Below are 18136 nucleotides of genomic sequence, written 5' to 3' on the forward strand. Positions count from 1 at the left end.
CAAAATATCTGTAAAATTCCATGGGCCAATCCTCTAATCAACAACAAAAGGTAAGCTGAAAGCTAATTAACTCATCACTCATCCCATCAAAAATCAGATCGGTTTTCATTTCAAACCTACCTACACCCATATTGGGAATCTACAACAACACTGATGATCTCATCTAGGTTGAAAAGAATGACAAAACTAAGAGGCAAAACACTTACTAATACTACTAACAGACACTTCTCTAAATTCTCTTCATTGGTTTGCAGGTATTGGTTTCATCACACAATGTGGATCATGCTTTCAACATACACATCAGTGAAAATCTAAGCATTCCTACTTCAGCCATGCCATGTGACATGTTAAGAGCATCGAGACTTTCACGAGAGCATGTCAGCGATCTATATGAGTTCACCAATTGTTTAATGTATCACGCCAAAGGAAGCTACAATGTAATCAATATATATATATAAACATTTAAGGGAAAAATGCTCATACACCCCTTAAACTTTTAACTACCGGTCAAAAGACCCCCTTAACTTTTTTATTGGCCAATTTACTCCTTAAACTATTCATAACTACCAAATTAATACTTCAATTAGTCACACGTTAAAACACTAACGGAATAAACACATGCCACTCACGTGGCTTTTAAATACAAACTGAAAAACACCCAAACATCCAAAACCCAATGGAAGAGAAGAGAACCAGTCCAGGTCCGGCAGAGAGAGAGAGAGAGAGAGAGAGACTGCACGCCGTTCATAGCCACTGCCAAGCTTCTCTCCGCCGTCTCGCCGCCCTTGTCTCGACGGCTCCTTGGTGGTTCCGCCGCACTGTTCAATCTGGGTATGTTTTTTTTTTTTTTTTTCTTCTTACGTCTTGCTATTTAAATTTTCAAAGAACTTTTATTTTTTTTTTAATCTCCATGTGCGAATTTTTATTGTAGAAATTCTTGTTTTGGTTTAATTTCTGGGTTGGGTCTCTATGAAATTCTTGGTTTTTTACTTTCTCCATGTGTCTTTCACCAACTGTTGCATTTGAGTATGCCATAGAGCTGTTTGATTAAATGCCTGAGAGAGATATGGCTACTGCTAAGGGGGTTTGGTTGCTTGGTTATCCAATTTTCCAAATATGCTGGCCTTCTAAGTTTCCCTTGCAACCCATTTGCAACAAAAACATATCAAACACGAATTATTATTTCTTCCCATTTGCACTTCAATTATTATTTCTTAATTTTCTCCTTCTTCATGTAGAAATCAACCCTAAATATTTCCCTTATTTGTTTCAGCAAATCAGATAATGTAATTTACAAGCTCAAAAAGATGGGAAAGATTGGGGAGAAAGATATATTGCTGATCTGCGATTACTTCAGTAAGCTTGATCGCAACAACTTTGGGAAGATAACACTACCAGATCTTTAGGAACCTTGTGACTGCAAGAATTATGAAATCTGTTTCTATTCTTTAGATGGAAGAAATGTATAGTTACATTTTTTTTCTTCTTCCATTGATACTTGTAAAGGTTTCAAGTCATATAGGAGCAATGAAAAATAGAAGCCAATGGGATATGTCCCCCTTCTGTTATAGGTTCTCTTACAGCCATTAAATTGAGAGGCTGCTATGGAGGGTTTGAGTTGTGTGATGTAGATTTGACACTGTAATAATTCAAGTAGTCAACAAGGAAAGCAAACAATCTTGGGATGATCTTACTTCTTCTCTTTATTTTGATTCAAGTTGTATGAGTGATTTGGTTGATGCGTACTTCTTCTCTTTATGCAATAACCACTAAAAATGAATGTGTCCCAATCTGCCATGAATTGAACTTTATGCAATAACTCTAAGAAAATAAATCAATAATTACACTTTTCCGGCAATATTGAAAAACAAAAGTATACTGGCTCCATCAGTATTCTTAAAAGGATCTCAATATGCCATGAATTGAAATATCAAATAAGTATTCACAAATGGTATATTGTTTGCCAAAAAAATAACACTCAATGAATCAATAATTACACTTTCCAAGCAATATTGAAAAACAAAAGTATATTGGCTCCATCAATATTTTTAGAAGGCTGTGTATCACTAAACAAATTATTGAACTAAAAAATTATTTATCTTCTTGCTGCCACTAAACCTTAGCCTTTCCCTTATCCTTCTTGCTTCCACTAGTGTTGTCTTTTGTACGACTTTGACTTGACTGTTAAGTACCTATATTTGATTGCTGAGTACCTTATAAAAAGCCAAAAAATTTGAAAAAGTTTAACAAAGTAGTACTTGAAATTTGGATGAAAAGTTCAACAAAGTAGTACTTGAAATTTACCAATAATTTTTTACTCCCTTTAGCTCCAGATGTAGATGATTGTTCTAATTGCCCTTTCTTTTTCTTTTTATAAGCCTTCTTGTTGGGGTTATCAGGAGCTTTACAAGTTCTTTGATTATGGCCCCACCGGAAACAATTCCCACATTTCATGGCAGTTCCTTTCTTGCTCACCCTAAATGCATTAATAGGTTCTCCTGCCTCCCTCTTTCTTACCTTCTTATGCTTGCCTACTTTCTTTGTAAATTTTGGGGGCTTGATTAGGTCATAGGGTGTTTTTGGCCATTGTTCATGGCTTGGAAGTGGGCTTATCATCCATTGGTAACAACTTAAGAATGTCTCCTTAGTGTAAGCAATGTCTACATAAGTCTCAAGTTGCTCTCCATGCTCAATTATTGCAGCAGCAGCATGAAAACATGGGATTCCACTCAATCCCCATCTCCCACAACCACAAGTCCTCTCATTCAAGTCCACCACATATCTTCCACCATAAATATACTCCACCTCATATTTGGACTCTCCATTCCAACGAGAAATGCAATGTCCAACCTCGTTTTTTATCCTCTCAAGCTTCTTATAGATTCTTGGACAAACCCTCCCTTCATACCTTCTCATATGATCTCTTTTGGTTTGCAACCTTTGCATCAACATCACTCTTATGATCTCTATCGTTGTCAACACTGGTTTATCCCTAGCCTCCAAAATCCAAGCATTGAAAGACTCTGCTATATTGTTTACTAGAGTGTCACTCTTGCTTCTTGGATTAAAAGCATGTCTGCTCCATGTTCTCACATCTAACTTCACAAGCCACTCATATGCCTTCACATCTAGCTTCTTCAACTCATCCATGTGGAAGTCAAAAGAATGCTTTGTTGTTGCCCTAGCAGCACTCCACATTGCATCTTTGAGTACCTTCCCAGGAAAATCCTTCTTGAAATTTGCATGTAAATGCCTAACACAAAATCTGTGCTCTGCATTAGGCATCAAATCTTTAAAGGTCTCTACTAATCCCTGCCATAAAAAATACGCAAATATACATTAGTTATTCATATTCAGGTTATAGATCATGATATTTTTAAAAAATAAATAAATAATTCACATGCACATTAATTGTTTCTTGCCTTCTGTCGGTCTGAGATAAAGACCCATCCATTCTCATCCACATGTCCAATGTCATCCAACAAGAATTGTAGAAACCAAGTCCAAGAGCTTTTATTCTCAATTTCAACGATAGCAAAAGCGATTGGGAAGATATTATCATTCCCATCCTTTCCAACAGCAACCAGCAACTGTCCACCTGTTGTCCCCTTCAAATGACAACCATCTATCCTAATAAGTGGCCTATAACTTGCTAAAAATCCCCTTTTGCAAGCATCAAGACAAATATACATTCTCTCAAACACATCATTCGTAGTTTGTATCTTCACTGTGCTACCCACATTCCACTTCCTAATAGCAGCTGCATAGTCCCAAAGTCTCTCATACTGCTTCTCCTCAACACCATGTATCATCTTGAATGCCATTCTCTTAGCCTTATAACATTGGTCCAAAGTCACATCAACTTCATGGTCCTTAAACACTGCACCTTTCAATGCATTTGTTGTCCAAGTATGATCATCTCTAAAGAATGGCAAATATTTATTGGCTAGCCACCTTGAAGAAATCTTACTATTCTTATGATCCTTGCCACACGTATGAATGCTTTTAAAACTTTTGATTTGAAAGGCATCTCCCATTTGTGTTTGGGATGCATGTATCTTCCAACCACATTTTTTTTTTACATACAGCTATCACTCTCCACTTATCATTGTGCTTATACTCAAAATCATGTTTTTCTTTAATACACCACTCCTTTAGTGCCTCCTTGAAGATGACATGTGATGCAAATTTTTTATCCTTCACTAGCTGTACATTCTCCATGCCAATGCGCTAGTTAAACTCAGGGAACCTAGGCCTTGAATTCCCTTCATCATCAGATGACCCTTCTGCACTCCTTAACTCATCACTATCCCCATGATCTGAATCTCCTTCACCATTCCAAACTCCCTCAAGCTGCTTGCCTCCAATTGCTCTATTGATTCCATCATCCTCCATACCAAAATCTTCAATTATATGATCATCATATTCAGAAAAATCACTCAAATTGTAATCTTCGTCATCCTCGTCATCCTCCACATCAATTGGAACATTAACAATTTCAGATTGGCCATCAGCCTCAATAAAATCATATTGGGATTGAGGGGCTTGTACATTTGGCATAGAAGGTGAATTTCCAGGGAGTGACAGTGGACTTTCATCCATGGCTACAATACAAAATTAACAAGAACATTAATAGAAGAGCTGGAGAAAACATAATTAAACAAAAAAAAAAACAATATAGAGAATAGTGAGAAAAAAAAATATAACAATTTGCTCATGCACATGTGCATGATTGCTGCTAGTTCAATTCACATAATTCAAAATATTACAACATGCTAGCTTAGTCAGTAGACCATATGGCTGGAATCATTACACCGAGACCCAGTATCTTTAACACTAACCAAAAGCCATATCTTTAACAGTAAACTATATATTACATATTAATATTACTTAGCTGCACCCAGCATCTTTAGGGGAAAAAAAAAAAAGATGCACCTAGCAACAGTAGAAAAATGTAAAAATTAATAATATTCTTTTGAATGGATCCATATTCCAAAGTATTTAGAAACCTTAAATCAGTTGAGTTACAAAGACATTCGGCGATCAAATTCCCTTTATCCTAACTAATGAATTAACATAAAAAATAAACTTATTTGGATCAAACGAGATAAAATCTTTAGTGACTTAATGCAAATTTTGAAACTATGCTTATGATTTTTCAGTATCAACTGCTTCGTCATTGCAAATGTTGCATAAGATGGTTGTTAAGACATTAAGATCGTAAGGCTTACTTACAAAGTGACCTTGCCTGAACATATGGAAAAACTACATTATCTTCTCATAATAAAAAAGAAAAGTGCTACACTAATTCTATAGTGTAATTAGACATGGCAAGTTTGGACCAAACTGGAACACACTAAAAATACCAAGGGATTCATAAACAGGATTTTGGATGTTCATGATCAATCCTTATGTAGCTCTGCATTATTTCTTGGATGGATACAAGGCATATTTGCAAGTGACAAAATTAATGAAATTTCTCTAATTGAAGATTTAGTTATTGGCTTCTGGATCATTACAGAACCAATTATTGTGTTTGATATTTTTTTGTAGCAAATGGGTTGCAAGGGAAACTTGGAAGGCCAACATATTTGGAAAATTGGATAACCAAGCAACCAAACCCCCTTAGCAGTAGCCATATCTCTCTCAGGCATTTAATCAAACAGCTCTATGGCATCCTCAAATGCAACAGTTAGTGAAAGGCACATGGAGAAAGTAAAAAACCAAGAATTTCATAGAGACCCAACCCAGAAATTAAACCAAAACAAGAATTTCTACAATAAAAATTCGCACATGGAGATTAAAAAAAAATAAAAGTTCTTAGAAGATTTAAATGGCAAGACGTAAGAAGAAGAAAAAAAAAAAAAAAAAAAGACATACCCAGATTGAACAGTGCGGCAGAACCACCAAGGCGCTGCCGGGACAAGGGCGGCGAGACGGCGAAGAAAAGCTTGGCAGTGGCTATGAACGGCGTGCAGTCTCTCTCTCTCTCTCTCGGACCTGGACTGGTTCTCTTCTCTTCCGTTGGGTTTTGGATGTTTGGGTTTTTTTTAGTTTGCATTTAAAAGCCACGTGAGTGGCATGTGTTTATTCCGTTAGTATTTTAACGTGTGACTAACTGAAGTATTAATTTGGCAGTTGTGAATAGTTTAAGGAGTAAATTGGTCAATAAAAAAGTTAAGGGGGTCTTTTGACCAATAGTTAAAAGTTTAAGGGGTGTATGGGCATTTTTCCTAACATTTAATGTGGTTTCGCCAACCATGCATACATTAAATAAAATAAATAGATGCAACTATTAAGTCTAGAAACATCTCTTGTTTCTCTACCTTCACATTTTTTTATATATACACCCTGAACTACAAGTATCTACTCTTACGGATGTCTCCCATTTTTCTTCACATCTTTACCTACTCATATAATCTTTACAAACTCAACTTAGTCTCATAATTTTTTCTGCCGTGATATAAATTTGTCAACATACTCCCAACAACTTTCCTTAATATTTTATGCCAAATAAAAATATGAGAGAGATTTGATCATGTTCTTCCTCTAGCATCACGAGCAGAACACTGCACTCAATTCTTCAACTTGCACATGAACAAACAGTCCCCACAACAAATTGGATATGAATATAAAATATTAGGTCTCAGACCAAGGTTTCTCAAATAGATGTGAGCGGGTCCAAACTCAGGACCACCCTTCTACTCAAGCTGATCACAGCAGGGAAGATGAATATCCAATTTTATTTTCCCCCTTTTATAATAAGAAAATGGAGCACAAGAGGAATTAGTTTCTTTGCATGCGTTGACTTCTTCTATAATGACAGACCAACAACAGGGGCAGCAACTTCTATTTGCTTGGAAAATGTGGGGAAGACCAAGAAAAACACCTTTTCTACTTAATCTACTAATCTAGCATTGTGTTGAAATCAAAAGTTGTGATGACATGTAAGGTTAATATAATCACAGTTGCTTGTGATCCTAGGTTTGATATTTCAAACGCCCAACCAAGATGTTTCAATGTATGATTCGTTTTAAAGAATTGGTGTTTTGATAATTTCATCAATCATTTTCACTAAGTTCTTAAAATCCATAGGTCAAACAAGTAATTGGTTTTGATAGGTTTGTTTTCTCCCCTCCTATCCTGCTGCAATATGACCAACAAGAAATGGTTTTATAGAGCATGTTATCATCCAGAAACAGCTGAAGCAATAAGTGTAAGAAAAAAGAAACCAAGAATTTGGACACATGGATGAACATTCAATACCATCCTTTTTTCTCTGCCATCAGATTCTTGATTATTAAGAATTAAAGAACATGATAATGAATAATCATATCCGAAATTTAAGGTAAGTAATAATATATTTGTACAGGCAACATGAAATAACTAATCTAATCCATAGAATCCAAACTTGGAGCATACCATCCCAACAGGTCAATAATCTTCTTCATCCTTTCTTCTTGTCCTTTTGAATCTCCTAGAGCTGTGGTGAAGGGGTACACATATGTTACTTTTGTGGCCATGGTTCTATAAGCAACCACATCTCCTTTCACCAAAAACTCCATTATGTCTCTGCCAAAACCTCCATCAACCTCAGCTCTCAGATATTGGCCTGGAAAAGAAAAAATCACCAACAAATACCCCTTATCAATAGCAAAATTTCAGTAAGATTGCATATGCTCAAGCTCTGTTTGGTATCTGAGAAAGGTAAGAAAAAGGAAAAGACTGGTCAAAAGAAAAAGGGTATGATGCTATTTAGTTTCAAAGAAAACAAAAAGCCGGACTCTGGCAGTCAGAACATCCTACAAACACATAATTGAATTGGTTTTCATTTCATCTTTTTTCAGTCCAATTACCATCTGGAGTGTCTTCAACCACCTGAATCTTTGCATTTCTCTGTGTTTTTAGGATTGTTTCTTGCAATTTCTGCAAAACAGGTCAGAAAAAAAAAATCCATCTTTCAATTCACCCAAAACCAAAAATTCAACTCAATATACAGAATGGCACAAGCATATGTGTCCAAAACCTGAACGGCATTGTCTGAATACTTCTCAGGAATCGTCAATGGGAATGCAAATGATGAAGATTTCGGGTTTGTTGAAACACAACCCGGATTAATTGATGGACAGGGCCTGATTTTCCTGCAAAAATGCTACACTTTACCGAACCATTTACAATTAAGCCATAAAAAATTCAGCAAACAATTATACCATTATCAGCAAAAAAAATGCAAACCCATCAAACAAAAATAGAGTTAGGTCATACCCATTTTCTAACCCAACCTGCAAGTTCTTAGATTGTGAAAATGGAGTGGTGGGTGGGAGCAGAGAGGACTGAGAATTGATGGAAGGGAGTGCAAGAGAAAGTGGTGAGGAAGCTAGGCTGACAGTGAGGGCAAAGGAGAGCAGATTGGGTAGAAGAAAAGGTCTTGTGTTGGAATTCCGTGAAGTTTCTGTTGGGATTCGAAGGTGAAACGAAGCTTTGATTGTTGAGTGTGTGGAGAGTGGGGGGGATGGAGAGAGGAGACTACACAAACACATGCTTGCTATCCTTTCCTCCCTGCAAAATTTTCATTTTTGGTATTTTTGTTTTCCCTGGAAAATGCGCAGTAATTAATAATAATAATTCATTTAGTTTTTTTGGCGGACAAAAAAAAATAAAAAATAAAAATAGTATCCTATTCTTCAAAATAAAAACATTGAAAATATTTTTTTTTCACTTAAAAAATAATTATGCAATTAAAAATAAGATATTATATATAAATTTTATTTTTAAAATATATCTAAAAATATAAAAATAAGTTAATAACATTCGAAGTTTTTAAATAGATTTTTTTCTTATAAAACATCATAAAATAATTTTTAAAAAATTATTCTTAAAAATTCTGTTTTTAGAATTATCATTCAAAATACTTCATAAAAAGAATCCTAGGTATCAAATGATCCAACAATCAAATATGTAATTCAAAAGAATTCTCACGACTTTAAAACACTCTTTACATAATTAAACACATCGGTTCTAATACAATTTGTTAAAACTTGTACCCAATCATATAGATATTATCCGCTTTGAAGTCAAATAAATCTCAGCATCTATAAAGTTAAAAGGAGTTCATACTTATATAATGTTAGAAACTTTATTCTCTATCCAATGTGGGATATCACAACACCCTTATATAAATACAATTTCTTCGTTATGTTTCAATGAATTATGAGACCAAACAAATAAACATTTCTTATGGGACTAAATAAACCTCCACACAGGGGTTGAGAATTAACTTTGATACAATTTATAACGACTCGTATCCAATCGTATAAATATTACCTGTTAAGGATCCTTTTGAGTTCAAAGTAAACAATATTTATACAGTTAGGTTTGGATCTCGTTATAATGATGAATTTTAATTTCTCCTTCAAAAACTAAAAATAAGTCATATAAATTATATAAAATTATAAATATGTACCATTAAAGTCAATATAACTAATTTTTTTTCAAATTTAGAGAGGAATATTTTCTCTTATAGGTCTTTGTAATCGTGTGCCAGAGTATGCTTTAAGATAGAAATATTTTAATAAAATTATAAATATTTATTCAAATTGCAAAATATTTATTAAAAATATAGATATTTGGAAATTTAAAAAATATATATCATATACAAATATCACCTAAAGAATGCTTATTTGCACCTCAATTTAAAGAATAAATGCGACAATATTTAAAAATAATAATAATTAAAAATAAATTTATTTTCTTCATAATAAAATCATATAGGTTATAATATAAATTATATTTACTCAAAAAATGTCTGAAAACATATTATTATTTTTTCGAGCATAATAATGTATTTTAAAAAATGATACAATAATTAATATTCATTTATTTATTTTTTGCTTTCATTTTTATATTATCCAAATATTTGTTAGTAATATTTTTTCGTAATTTGGAAATCTAATTTCTTGGAGAAAAAAAACATTATTCCAGACTCTTTACTAATTCCTGATTTCCTTCTTAAATATGCTAATAAAATTACGCGCTCGAGTTCAGTTGGGCTTTGAAGGATTCAAAACGCTGCGTTTCATCGCCAGAGTGGTTCCTCGGCAATTTTCTCACGAGCCAAACAGAGCTTCCATGGAAGATAAAGTTATGAAAGCAACGCAGGAGCTAGCATTGGAAGGGCAGAAGCATCTTGAAGAAACCATAGAATCAGCGTTCCAGATCCTGTCCTCCATGAACGACGAGCTCTGCAACCCTACTCTTTGGTCAACTCCTCCGCCTCCGGCCACCGCCGCCAGTTCCCACTCCTCCGCATCCCTAAATGGGGACGCTTCGTCTGATTTCTCGCACCACATGGAGATTGCCGGTGGTGGAGCTCTCGACGACGCTCGCCTTCGCTACAAATCCTCCGTGGCTTCGCTGCGTGCTGTTCTCAACGCAATCCAAAGTTCTCAAAAGGTGGATTCGGAACCCTAGATTTATGCAAATTTGGGCCTTCATGTTCCCACTTTGCAAATTCAAGGTTTATTTTTAATTTTCTTGGAATTTAGCGAAATTCAACGTGAAACTTTGGGTTTTGGTATGGTAGTTCGAAAATTCTCGACGAGTGACAGCTTCAAGCAATCACATTTCAAATTCCATGCTGCATTGAATTTTCATGTCCATTTTTCTGGAAATTTAAAATTTTCCTTCTAATGGAACTCTAATTTTTTATTTGATTGTAATGCATGATCATTAGGTCATTTTAATAACCATAATCTAACGAGTAATGTAGAATTGGTATGAGAAAATGGAACACAACTTGTCACGTTTGGATTGTTCATGAGATTTCAATCCCAATCATATATGCTCCTCTCTTATTTCTTCATACAACAAACACTTTAATTTAGGTTACTGAAAAAAAAAAAAAATAACAACAACAACAACAACCACCACCACCACCATAGAAGCTACTCTTTGAAGTGGTCCGATAAGTTTTATTTCAGAAATGTGTTATAGTATCTTCACTGGTATTGCTAAAAGCATAATAGCAAAGACTTGGCTTTTAGTAAATGAAGTTATTAGAAATGGGGAAGAATCTTGCAAGGCTAAGGACAACAAATCTTTAAAAGGAATAATAATAATAAAAAATCGAAAACCAGGTGTAGAACATCAGTTCAATTCCCTGTACTTATATAGTATTACATGCTTGATGAGCAAGATAGCCTACTTCATTAATTTCTTGAGGGATCTTACAATGTGGTACTCACCAAACTAACTCAACGAAGTCTTGGTGATGCTATTTAGAGAATAAACATGGAGGTTTATATAAAAAATTGAGTTGGGGAAAGCTCTTGAATTCAAACTTTATAGTACTGGTAAGGTATATATAAAAAATGTTTGTGTGTGCGTACATCTGGAAAAGTTTGGATTCCTGTTTCCGAAACTGTGAGTGTTTTGTTGTTACCATATGACATATTTGGCTTCCTCTAATATTTTTGTGTCTGCAAAGAGAATTTGGAAAATTGGGTGATATTTTGGCAAATGTTGTTAAAATTTAAGACCATGTTTTTAGATGACATCTTTTGATTAAGTTAACATAGTGATTATGTGTCTTAAAATAGGCAAAAGCATTTGAAGCAAGTTCGGCAGCAAGTGGTTCAGCGTCTCAAGCGGATCAAGCTGAAATTGAGAAGTTAGAGGAGCGTGCCTCTAATTTAAGAAAGGTATTCATAATATGCAGTAAATTCATATCAGTGAATCTCCTAGTCTTTAGGTTTAGGTTTTCTTCCTTGTCTTGGATTGGTTGTTGAGGGATACTCTCATTGAGGGTTAAGGTTGGATTAAAAAAGGTGCATGTTTCAAACTAATCCAATCTGGTTTACTAGGGGGAAAAGGGCGGACTCTATGTTTTCCTAGTAGAGGGTCCGAGTTTGCATGGGAAGCTTTGCGTCTTGTTTTAACATGCCTTAATTAATCTTAATTCTAAAGAACCCTGTTTCTTCTTTTATCTTACATATGCTGCTTAAGCTTCTTCTGATTGGTGATTCTTAAAATGTAGGAGCTTGCAGACAAGAACAAGTATCTCAAGCTTCTCATAGATCAGCTTCGAGATCTCATTACAGACATATCGACATGGCAAAGTCCGTGTTCTGTGTGAAGTTCAGAACACATGTGCTTGTCTCACTGAGTAGCTCCTGAGATTAGACCCTTGAGTCCAAGAATACTCCTGAGGTTATTGTTCTTTTGTCATTAGTGTTGGCAATGAAAAAGGAAAAGCAAAAAAATCATTCATTGGAGATGTTTCTTCAATCTGATTCAGGAATGTGATTTTTCCCAAACAGAAAATTTGATGTTTATGGTGAAATGCTATATAAAAATAGAGCTTTGTGGCTCTTTAAATTTCCTAGTTTGTTAAATGCTGTAGACAAGGTAGTTGACAAATTGCAGAATGAAAAGTTTAATTCATTGTCTTATGGTCTTTAGTTCTACTAGTTCATTCCTTTGCTTTATTGATAGATGAGAGAAATGACTCAAAAAAATAAATAAATAAATAAATAAAATAAAACAAAATAAAATAAAAGAAACCTCAATCTATGTAATGAGGTCCAAATCTCAGGAATTTGATCCCCACGGCTAGCTTGAGCAGGTTCTCGAGCTGTTCCTCAGGAACATGTTAGCTAAAACATGAGCATTAGCATGTTTACTTGATCAGCAAGTTGGGAATCTTTCTGGTTTTCCCAGTCCAAGTTTGATGACCTAATGACACCGTATAGAGTAGATTTTGTGCAACAAGTTACTGCTTTTTAGCCAATTGTCCTGAGCTCATTTAGGCATTACTCTTGCTCGGTTAAGACCTACTTGAATTCTTGATGGTATATCTTGCTTCTGCATTGCCATTCCATATCACGTCACAGTAACAATGGTTGTCTTTAATGATTTCATTATATTGTGAATAATTTTCTGTTTTCGAATTATATGCAGTAAAATCTTGTCACCTATGCTTCTTTTGTTTGGAGGAAAGAATGAAACCTTGGACAAGGAAGTATCTATATTGTCGGATATCTAAGAATCTGCAGAATGTGAGATAAACAGGACTATAGACAGCCAGCCCATTCGCCAATAAGGGACTCTCCTGACCCGAAATGATAATTATTGAAATAATTCCTGGCAGGAACTCCTTTTCACTGTTAGGGACGATTACAGAATTTATTCTTCACAAAGTATGTGAAACCCATGTGGATTCTTGCTCCTTTTTCTGCTTTCTGAAAGATGTCCTCCGAATACTAACTTTAACAGCTTTCCAGAATTTGTGAGACTCTACAGGGTTGGAAAATGTTCTCTCTCCCTGTTGTCTTGCTTTATTTATTTATTTAATTGTACCCTTGGAACACAGATTTTGGCTGCATGTTTCCTATCAGAGCAAGTTTACATCATTTGTTTTGGATTTTATCGAACAAGGATTGTGAATATTTGTCTCACTAGCTGCTGACTTCCTGTCTTTTGATCTCATGAAATCCCATATATGGTTGGATGCCTAGTTGAAATTATGCCTTGCAGATTTGAATATTTTGATTGTAGAATTCAAAGGAGACAACCCGTGTACTTAGTTCAAAGCATTCAGGATTTTTCATGTGATTATGCATACTACCTACCACCTGCTTTGTTGAAAAATGGCATTTGGGAGATCGAAAGGTTGATTAAGTCGATAATTAAATTCTCGGGTTAATCCTTTTCGGGCATATGAGAATGGGACATAAATACTTCAATGCATTTTACACTAAAGCTTGTTTTATTACAACTGTGTTGGATTCAATAAGAACGAGTCTATACAACGGCATACTAATAGTGGACTGAAGGTTGAGTTGTGAGGGAGGACCTCATGTCTACAATGGCAGACTCGTCCGCCCCCATTATGAAGGCTTGTCTGCTCGCTGTTTTGAACCTTGCAACGGCTCCTATCACATAATCACGGCCTTCCTTCACCGTCATGTTCTTGAACAGCTCATCTGGGAAGCTGGTCAAGTGGTGATCGCCCTTAAGAACGGCTGCTAATTGGACTATTTCATTTTGAAACTCAGACAGTTGCCGGTCTTCATCTGCTTCTGTTTTCCTCAGAGGAGTCACTTCTGGGAGGGTCTCTGCAACAAAATCATACACAATTGCTTAGAACTAGAACTACATTTCTCTGATGAATTCATTCAAGAGTACTTGAAGGAAGGACAGGAAGGGTGGTTGCCTGGGCAGTCAGTTCGGGGAGAAGTTAACTCCCCAACGACAGACTCAAATGTGCCGGCCCAAGCATCTCTGTGAGTCAAGAAGTTCGATGGCAGGTTGTACATTTTCTTGATGGTGGCAGGGATGGAAGAGTGCTCGAATTCAGAGTTCTCAGCAGGCCCATTTGGGCGAGTCACAACTACAGAAACAGCCCAGAAACACAAAAATGCAGATCAACACAATAGAATGGTCGATAAAATCATCAAAATGCTTGCAGATGCAGACTCAAATGGACTTACTAGTTCCTTTCTTGATCCAAGGAGAGACCATGATTGTAGGAACCCGAACCCCGAGGCGATCGAACTTGAAGAAATCAGGAGCAGGGCCAGTGTTGCCATCAGGACTAGGGACATTGTCTACAGGGGTTTCAACATGATCATAGAATCCACCATGCTCATCATAAGTAATGATAAAAAGGGTCTCATTCCACTGAGGACTGGCCCTCAAGGTCTCGTACACCTGCTTCACAAGTTTCTGCCCATTGGCAACATCATGAGAGGGGTGATCATCGTTTGCAGGCAATATCTTGATATCAAAGTACCTGGGCTCAATCACTGTTAGGCTGGGCAGCTTGCCCTTTTCAGCATCCTTCTTGAAGTGCAAATCATAGAGGCGGAACTTGGAGGAATACTTGAGCTGCCTCATATTCCTATAAAAAAATATTGTGGGGGCTTCTTGAAAGTATATGCCAAAGTCCTTACCATTCGCATGGAGTGAATCAAATATGGTTTTTTGTGGGAAACCTTTTATCAAGTTCTCCTTCACATGGCTTACAGCACCATGGGAAGTTCCAGAGTAGACAAAGAGTCTGTTGGGTTGTGTTGGGCCAGGAAGTGCAGAGAACCATCTGTCAAAAACTGCAAACTCCTCCACCAGCTTGGCGTAAACTGGGACTGATTCTGGCTTGAAGCCTTTCATGACTGTCTCAGAGAGTTCTTTGGACATGGTGAGGGCTTGTTCGACAAAGCCAATCATTGAAGGAGTGGTGCCAGAGCCAAACACCTGCTGTTTCACTGCTACAAAGGAGTGACCTGGATCTGGATCCACATATTCTGCATCATCTTTGAAGCAGATTGTTTCTTCGGATGGATTCTTGGTAGAAACTGGGTTGCATTCTTTGCCTGTGACTCCATTGATTGCTGAGTTGGATCTCTTCATCCATCCAAGCATGTGATCGAAGGACCTGTTCTCCATAACCAAGACCACAATGGTCTTGATGCGTTGGTCCTGTGCTGCAACCGCACCCAAATGGGCATCTTGGAAAACACTTGAAAGTGTGAGAAACAGAAAGAAAATGAAGGAAAAGGGAGGCCCTCTGGTACTGAAACCCTTCCCCATCCTTGATTCTCAACTGAATCCTTCTCTTTGCCAAATGGGTTGATAGTGTATAGCTTTATGTATCCTCTGTCTCTTATTAGATGTCCTCACCCATAATTAAGAGCGCAATCTCCACCATTTATGACTGTTGCACTTTATTGGAAAAACCACAAAGAAAGAGAAGTGCCGGCTTATGATGATCTCACCTTGCAAACTGATTTGAGATATGAAAAGGAAACCCAATTCCTTCTTCAATTTAGCATTCACACTCCCTTTCAATGCTGCTTTTTATTTTATTTTATTTTATTTGTGGGGATTTCCTCTTTTTTTTTATTTATTATTATTATTATTACATTTTTTCCTTAAATTCACTTTTCTATATAAAACTGATGTAATCTTTCATTGCAACCTCTATAAACTATCCACCCACATTCACAAGAGTCACAAGAATCCAACCCCCGCTAGGAAGTATCTCTTTCCATATTAACCACAGAGTCAAAACACAAAGATTTTGAGGATTTGATGTCCAAATGACTAGTGGGTTTTTGTCACAAAAAATGGATCTGATATTAACATTGAGGGAGATAATACTTGGCACAGTGTTCAATAAGTAAAAATTTCTCTCAAGAAAATCAGTCTTTGCTGGCCTTTCTGAACATTAATGGTGTTCCATCCATGGCCTCATTTGGAACCCAATTAAATATTTGATTAAAAAACAAATGTATTAAATGTTTGACTATGTTTCATTTAAGATAATGGTGTTTTCTAGAAAACTATTCTTGGGAAAATCCATGAAAAGACAAAACATAGAATGCAAAATCACATGCCATATGAAGGGGTGGTGGTGGTGGATACATCCACTGGATTGGAGCCAGGTCTTCCTCTTGGTGGCTAGTGGCCGTGGCCACCACACATCACAGCCACAAATATAGACAAAATCACCACCATTACATGTATGCAGCTTTTTGAAAAGAATGGAATCATCTACTAACTTTAGTAGAAAAAATGCTTCTAAAAAGTGAAAATGTTTTTATATTAATATACCTAATAGTAAAATGGCATGCATGTGAGGCAAGGGATTTTTCTTTTGAAAATTGGTATCATTTTTCTTTTCTTTTGAAAAAAAAATACTTAAATATTGGGTTTAAAGCCTTATAAGAGTGGACTTTTTTACCCTTATTAAAGAGAGAGAGAGAGAGAGAGAGAGAGAGGAGGATTTGAAGGGGAAACATAATATTTAAGGGTATTTAGATATAGCTTTTAGGTGGGGTTACTAACTTTTATTTTTGTTTTTAAGGTGGTATTAAAATTAGATTCATAATTGAAGAATTTTATTTATATTTTGAGTGGTGTTTAGTAGTGTTTCTATTCAAAATGGTTTTAATAGAAGTAATTTTTTATTAAATATATATATATATATTTAGAAGAATCATTTGTCAAGCATTTTTTTTTTTAAATATTATAAATAATTTTTTAAAATTTTAATAGTATTTTTAAAATTTTACCAAACATCTCATTTTTCTTTTAAAAACATTGTCAAGCAAACTCTTACTCATAAGCTAATTATTTAAAAAAAATAGAAAAAAAAAATATAAAACAATCACAATATCTTCTTCAATCTTCACCTTTTTTATCAATCTTTAAATTCAAAGATAAATACATGAATATAATAGAAGATAATAAAAAAAAATTGGGAAGGTAGGGAGAATATAGAATGTAACAAATTGGTAGAACGAAAGAGAAAGGAAGGTAAGGAAATGGAGAAGGAAGATAGAATATCGAAATAAATAGATGAAAAAATAAAATATTTTTAAAAATATGGAAATTATTTTATTTCAAAGTAATTTTTAGATACAATGAAAATAGTTATTAAAAACTATCCTTAACCAACCACCTCTAAATGGAACACATTGATAGGCATGCCACCACCTTTTTTTCTTTTCAATTCTTTATCTGCACAACATCATCATCAAGATTCAAGATGAGCAAATAAAAAGGAAAAGAAAGAAAGCATGGGTGAGGGAAAAGAGGAAGTGGAAGTGGTGGGCAAGAAGTCAAAAAAAAAAATAAAGAAGAAAGAAAGAAAGAAAGAAAGAAAAAAAGTAAATAAATAAAAGAAAGAAGAATTGACAGTCACTGTGTTAGGTTGGGTTGGGGCAGGTGGGCCGGGGGCCCCACACACCGACATGGGATGAGGCCTGGCGATATGGGCCGGGAGGCCCAGACACCAGCTGTAAATGAATGGATTTGTGTGTATCATTTAGTTGGGGATCATTGAAATGAAATTATATGATATTAGATTTAATTCACATTCTATAGTTGACCCATTCTTTTCCATCTCCCCATTTGGGATATGATAGAGGTGGGGTTGATGCAATCAGCTTTACATCAACCAATCCCAGATTTTTTTTTAGTAATATTTTATAAATATTTACAAAAAGCAGTGTGAATATTAGAAAGGATATGTAATGTGCAACACTCTTACCATCTAAATGGACATATAGGTCGAAATCATCTTTTGAAAAGCTAAAAATGTCATTCCTCTCATCTAATAAGGATTAATCCATTC

General features: G+C 35.5%; 4 protein-coding genes across 4 annotated transcripts; 1 reads left to right on the forward strand and 3 right to left on the reverse strand.

Annotated features, from left to right (window-relative positions):
- Window positions 1-1893: 1893 nt before the first annotated feature.
- LOC104882368 (uncharacterized) lies at window positions 1894-3285 on the reverse strand. The gene is made up of 2 exons (XM_019226634.2): window positions 2305-3285; window positions 1894-2213 (listed from the first exon to the last, which is right to left on the reverse strand). Exons 1-2 carry the CDS (start codon window positions 3283-3285, stop codon window positions 2193-2195), a joined length of 1002 nt encoding a protein of 333 aa, XP_019082179.2. The 3' UTR covers window positions 1894-2192.
- Window positions 3286-7252: 3967 nt separating this feature from the next.
- LOC100262841 (thylakoid lumenal 17.9 kDa protein, chloroplastic) lies at window positions 7253-8590 on the reverse strand. Its single transcript, XM_002280185.5, has 4 exons — window positions 8266-8590; window positions 8027-8141; window positions 7857-7926; window positions 7253-7612 (listed from the first exon to the last, which is right to left on the reverse strand). Exons 1-4 carry the CDS (start codon window positions 8538-8540, stop codon window positions 7392-7394), a joined length of 681 nt encoding a protein of 226 aa, XP_002280221.1. The 5' UTR covers window positions 8541-8590; the 3' UTR covers window positions 7253-7391.
- A 1391-nt stretch (window positions 8591-9981) lies between these two features.
- On the forward strand, window positions 9982-12449 carry LOC100264705 (mediator of RNA polymerase II transcription subunit 30). The gene is made up of 3 exons (XM_002283955.4): window positions 9982-10452; window positions 11598-11699; window positions 12035-12449. The coding sequence occupies exons 1-3, from the start codon at window positions 10015-10017 to the stop codon at window positions 12131-12133; spliced, it is 639 nt and encodes a 212-aa protein (XP_002283991.2). The 5' UTR covers window positions 9982-10014; the 3' UTR covers window positions 12134-12449.
- A 1274-nt stretch (window positions 12450-13723) lies between these two features.
- On the reverse strand, window positions 13724-15838 carry LOC100267995 (non-specific phospholipase C6). The gene is made up of 3 exons (XM_002280170.4): window positions 14490-15838; window positions 14213-14389; window positions 13724-14114 (listed from the first exon to the last, which is right to left on the reverse strand). Exons 1-3 carry the CDS (start codon window positions 15586-15588, stop codon window positions 13816-13818), a joined length of 1575 nt encoding a protein of 524 aa, XP_002280206.1. The 5' UTR covers window positions 15589-15838; the 3' UTR covers window positions 13724-13815.
- Between the last annotated feature and the right edge of the window lie 2298 nt (window positions 15839-18136).

The sequence above is a fragment of the Vitis vinifera genome, chromosome 17, assembly GCF_030704535.1.
Source record: "Vitis vinifera cultivar Pinot Noir 40024 chromosome 17, ASM3070453v1".
NCBI lineage: Eukaryota > Viridiplantae > Streptophyta > Magnoliopsida > Vitales > Vitaceae > Vitis > Vitis vinifera.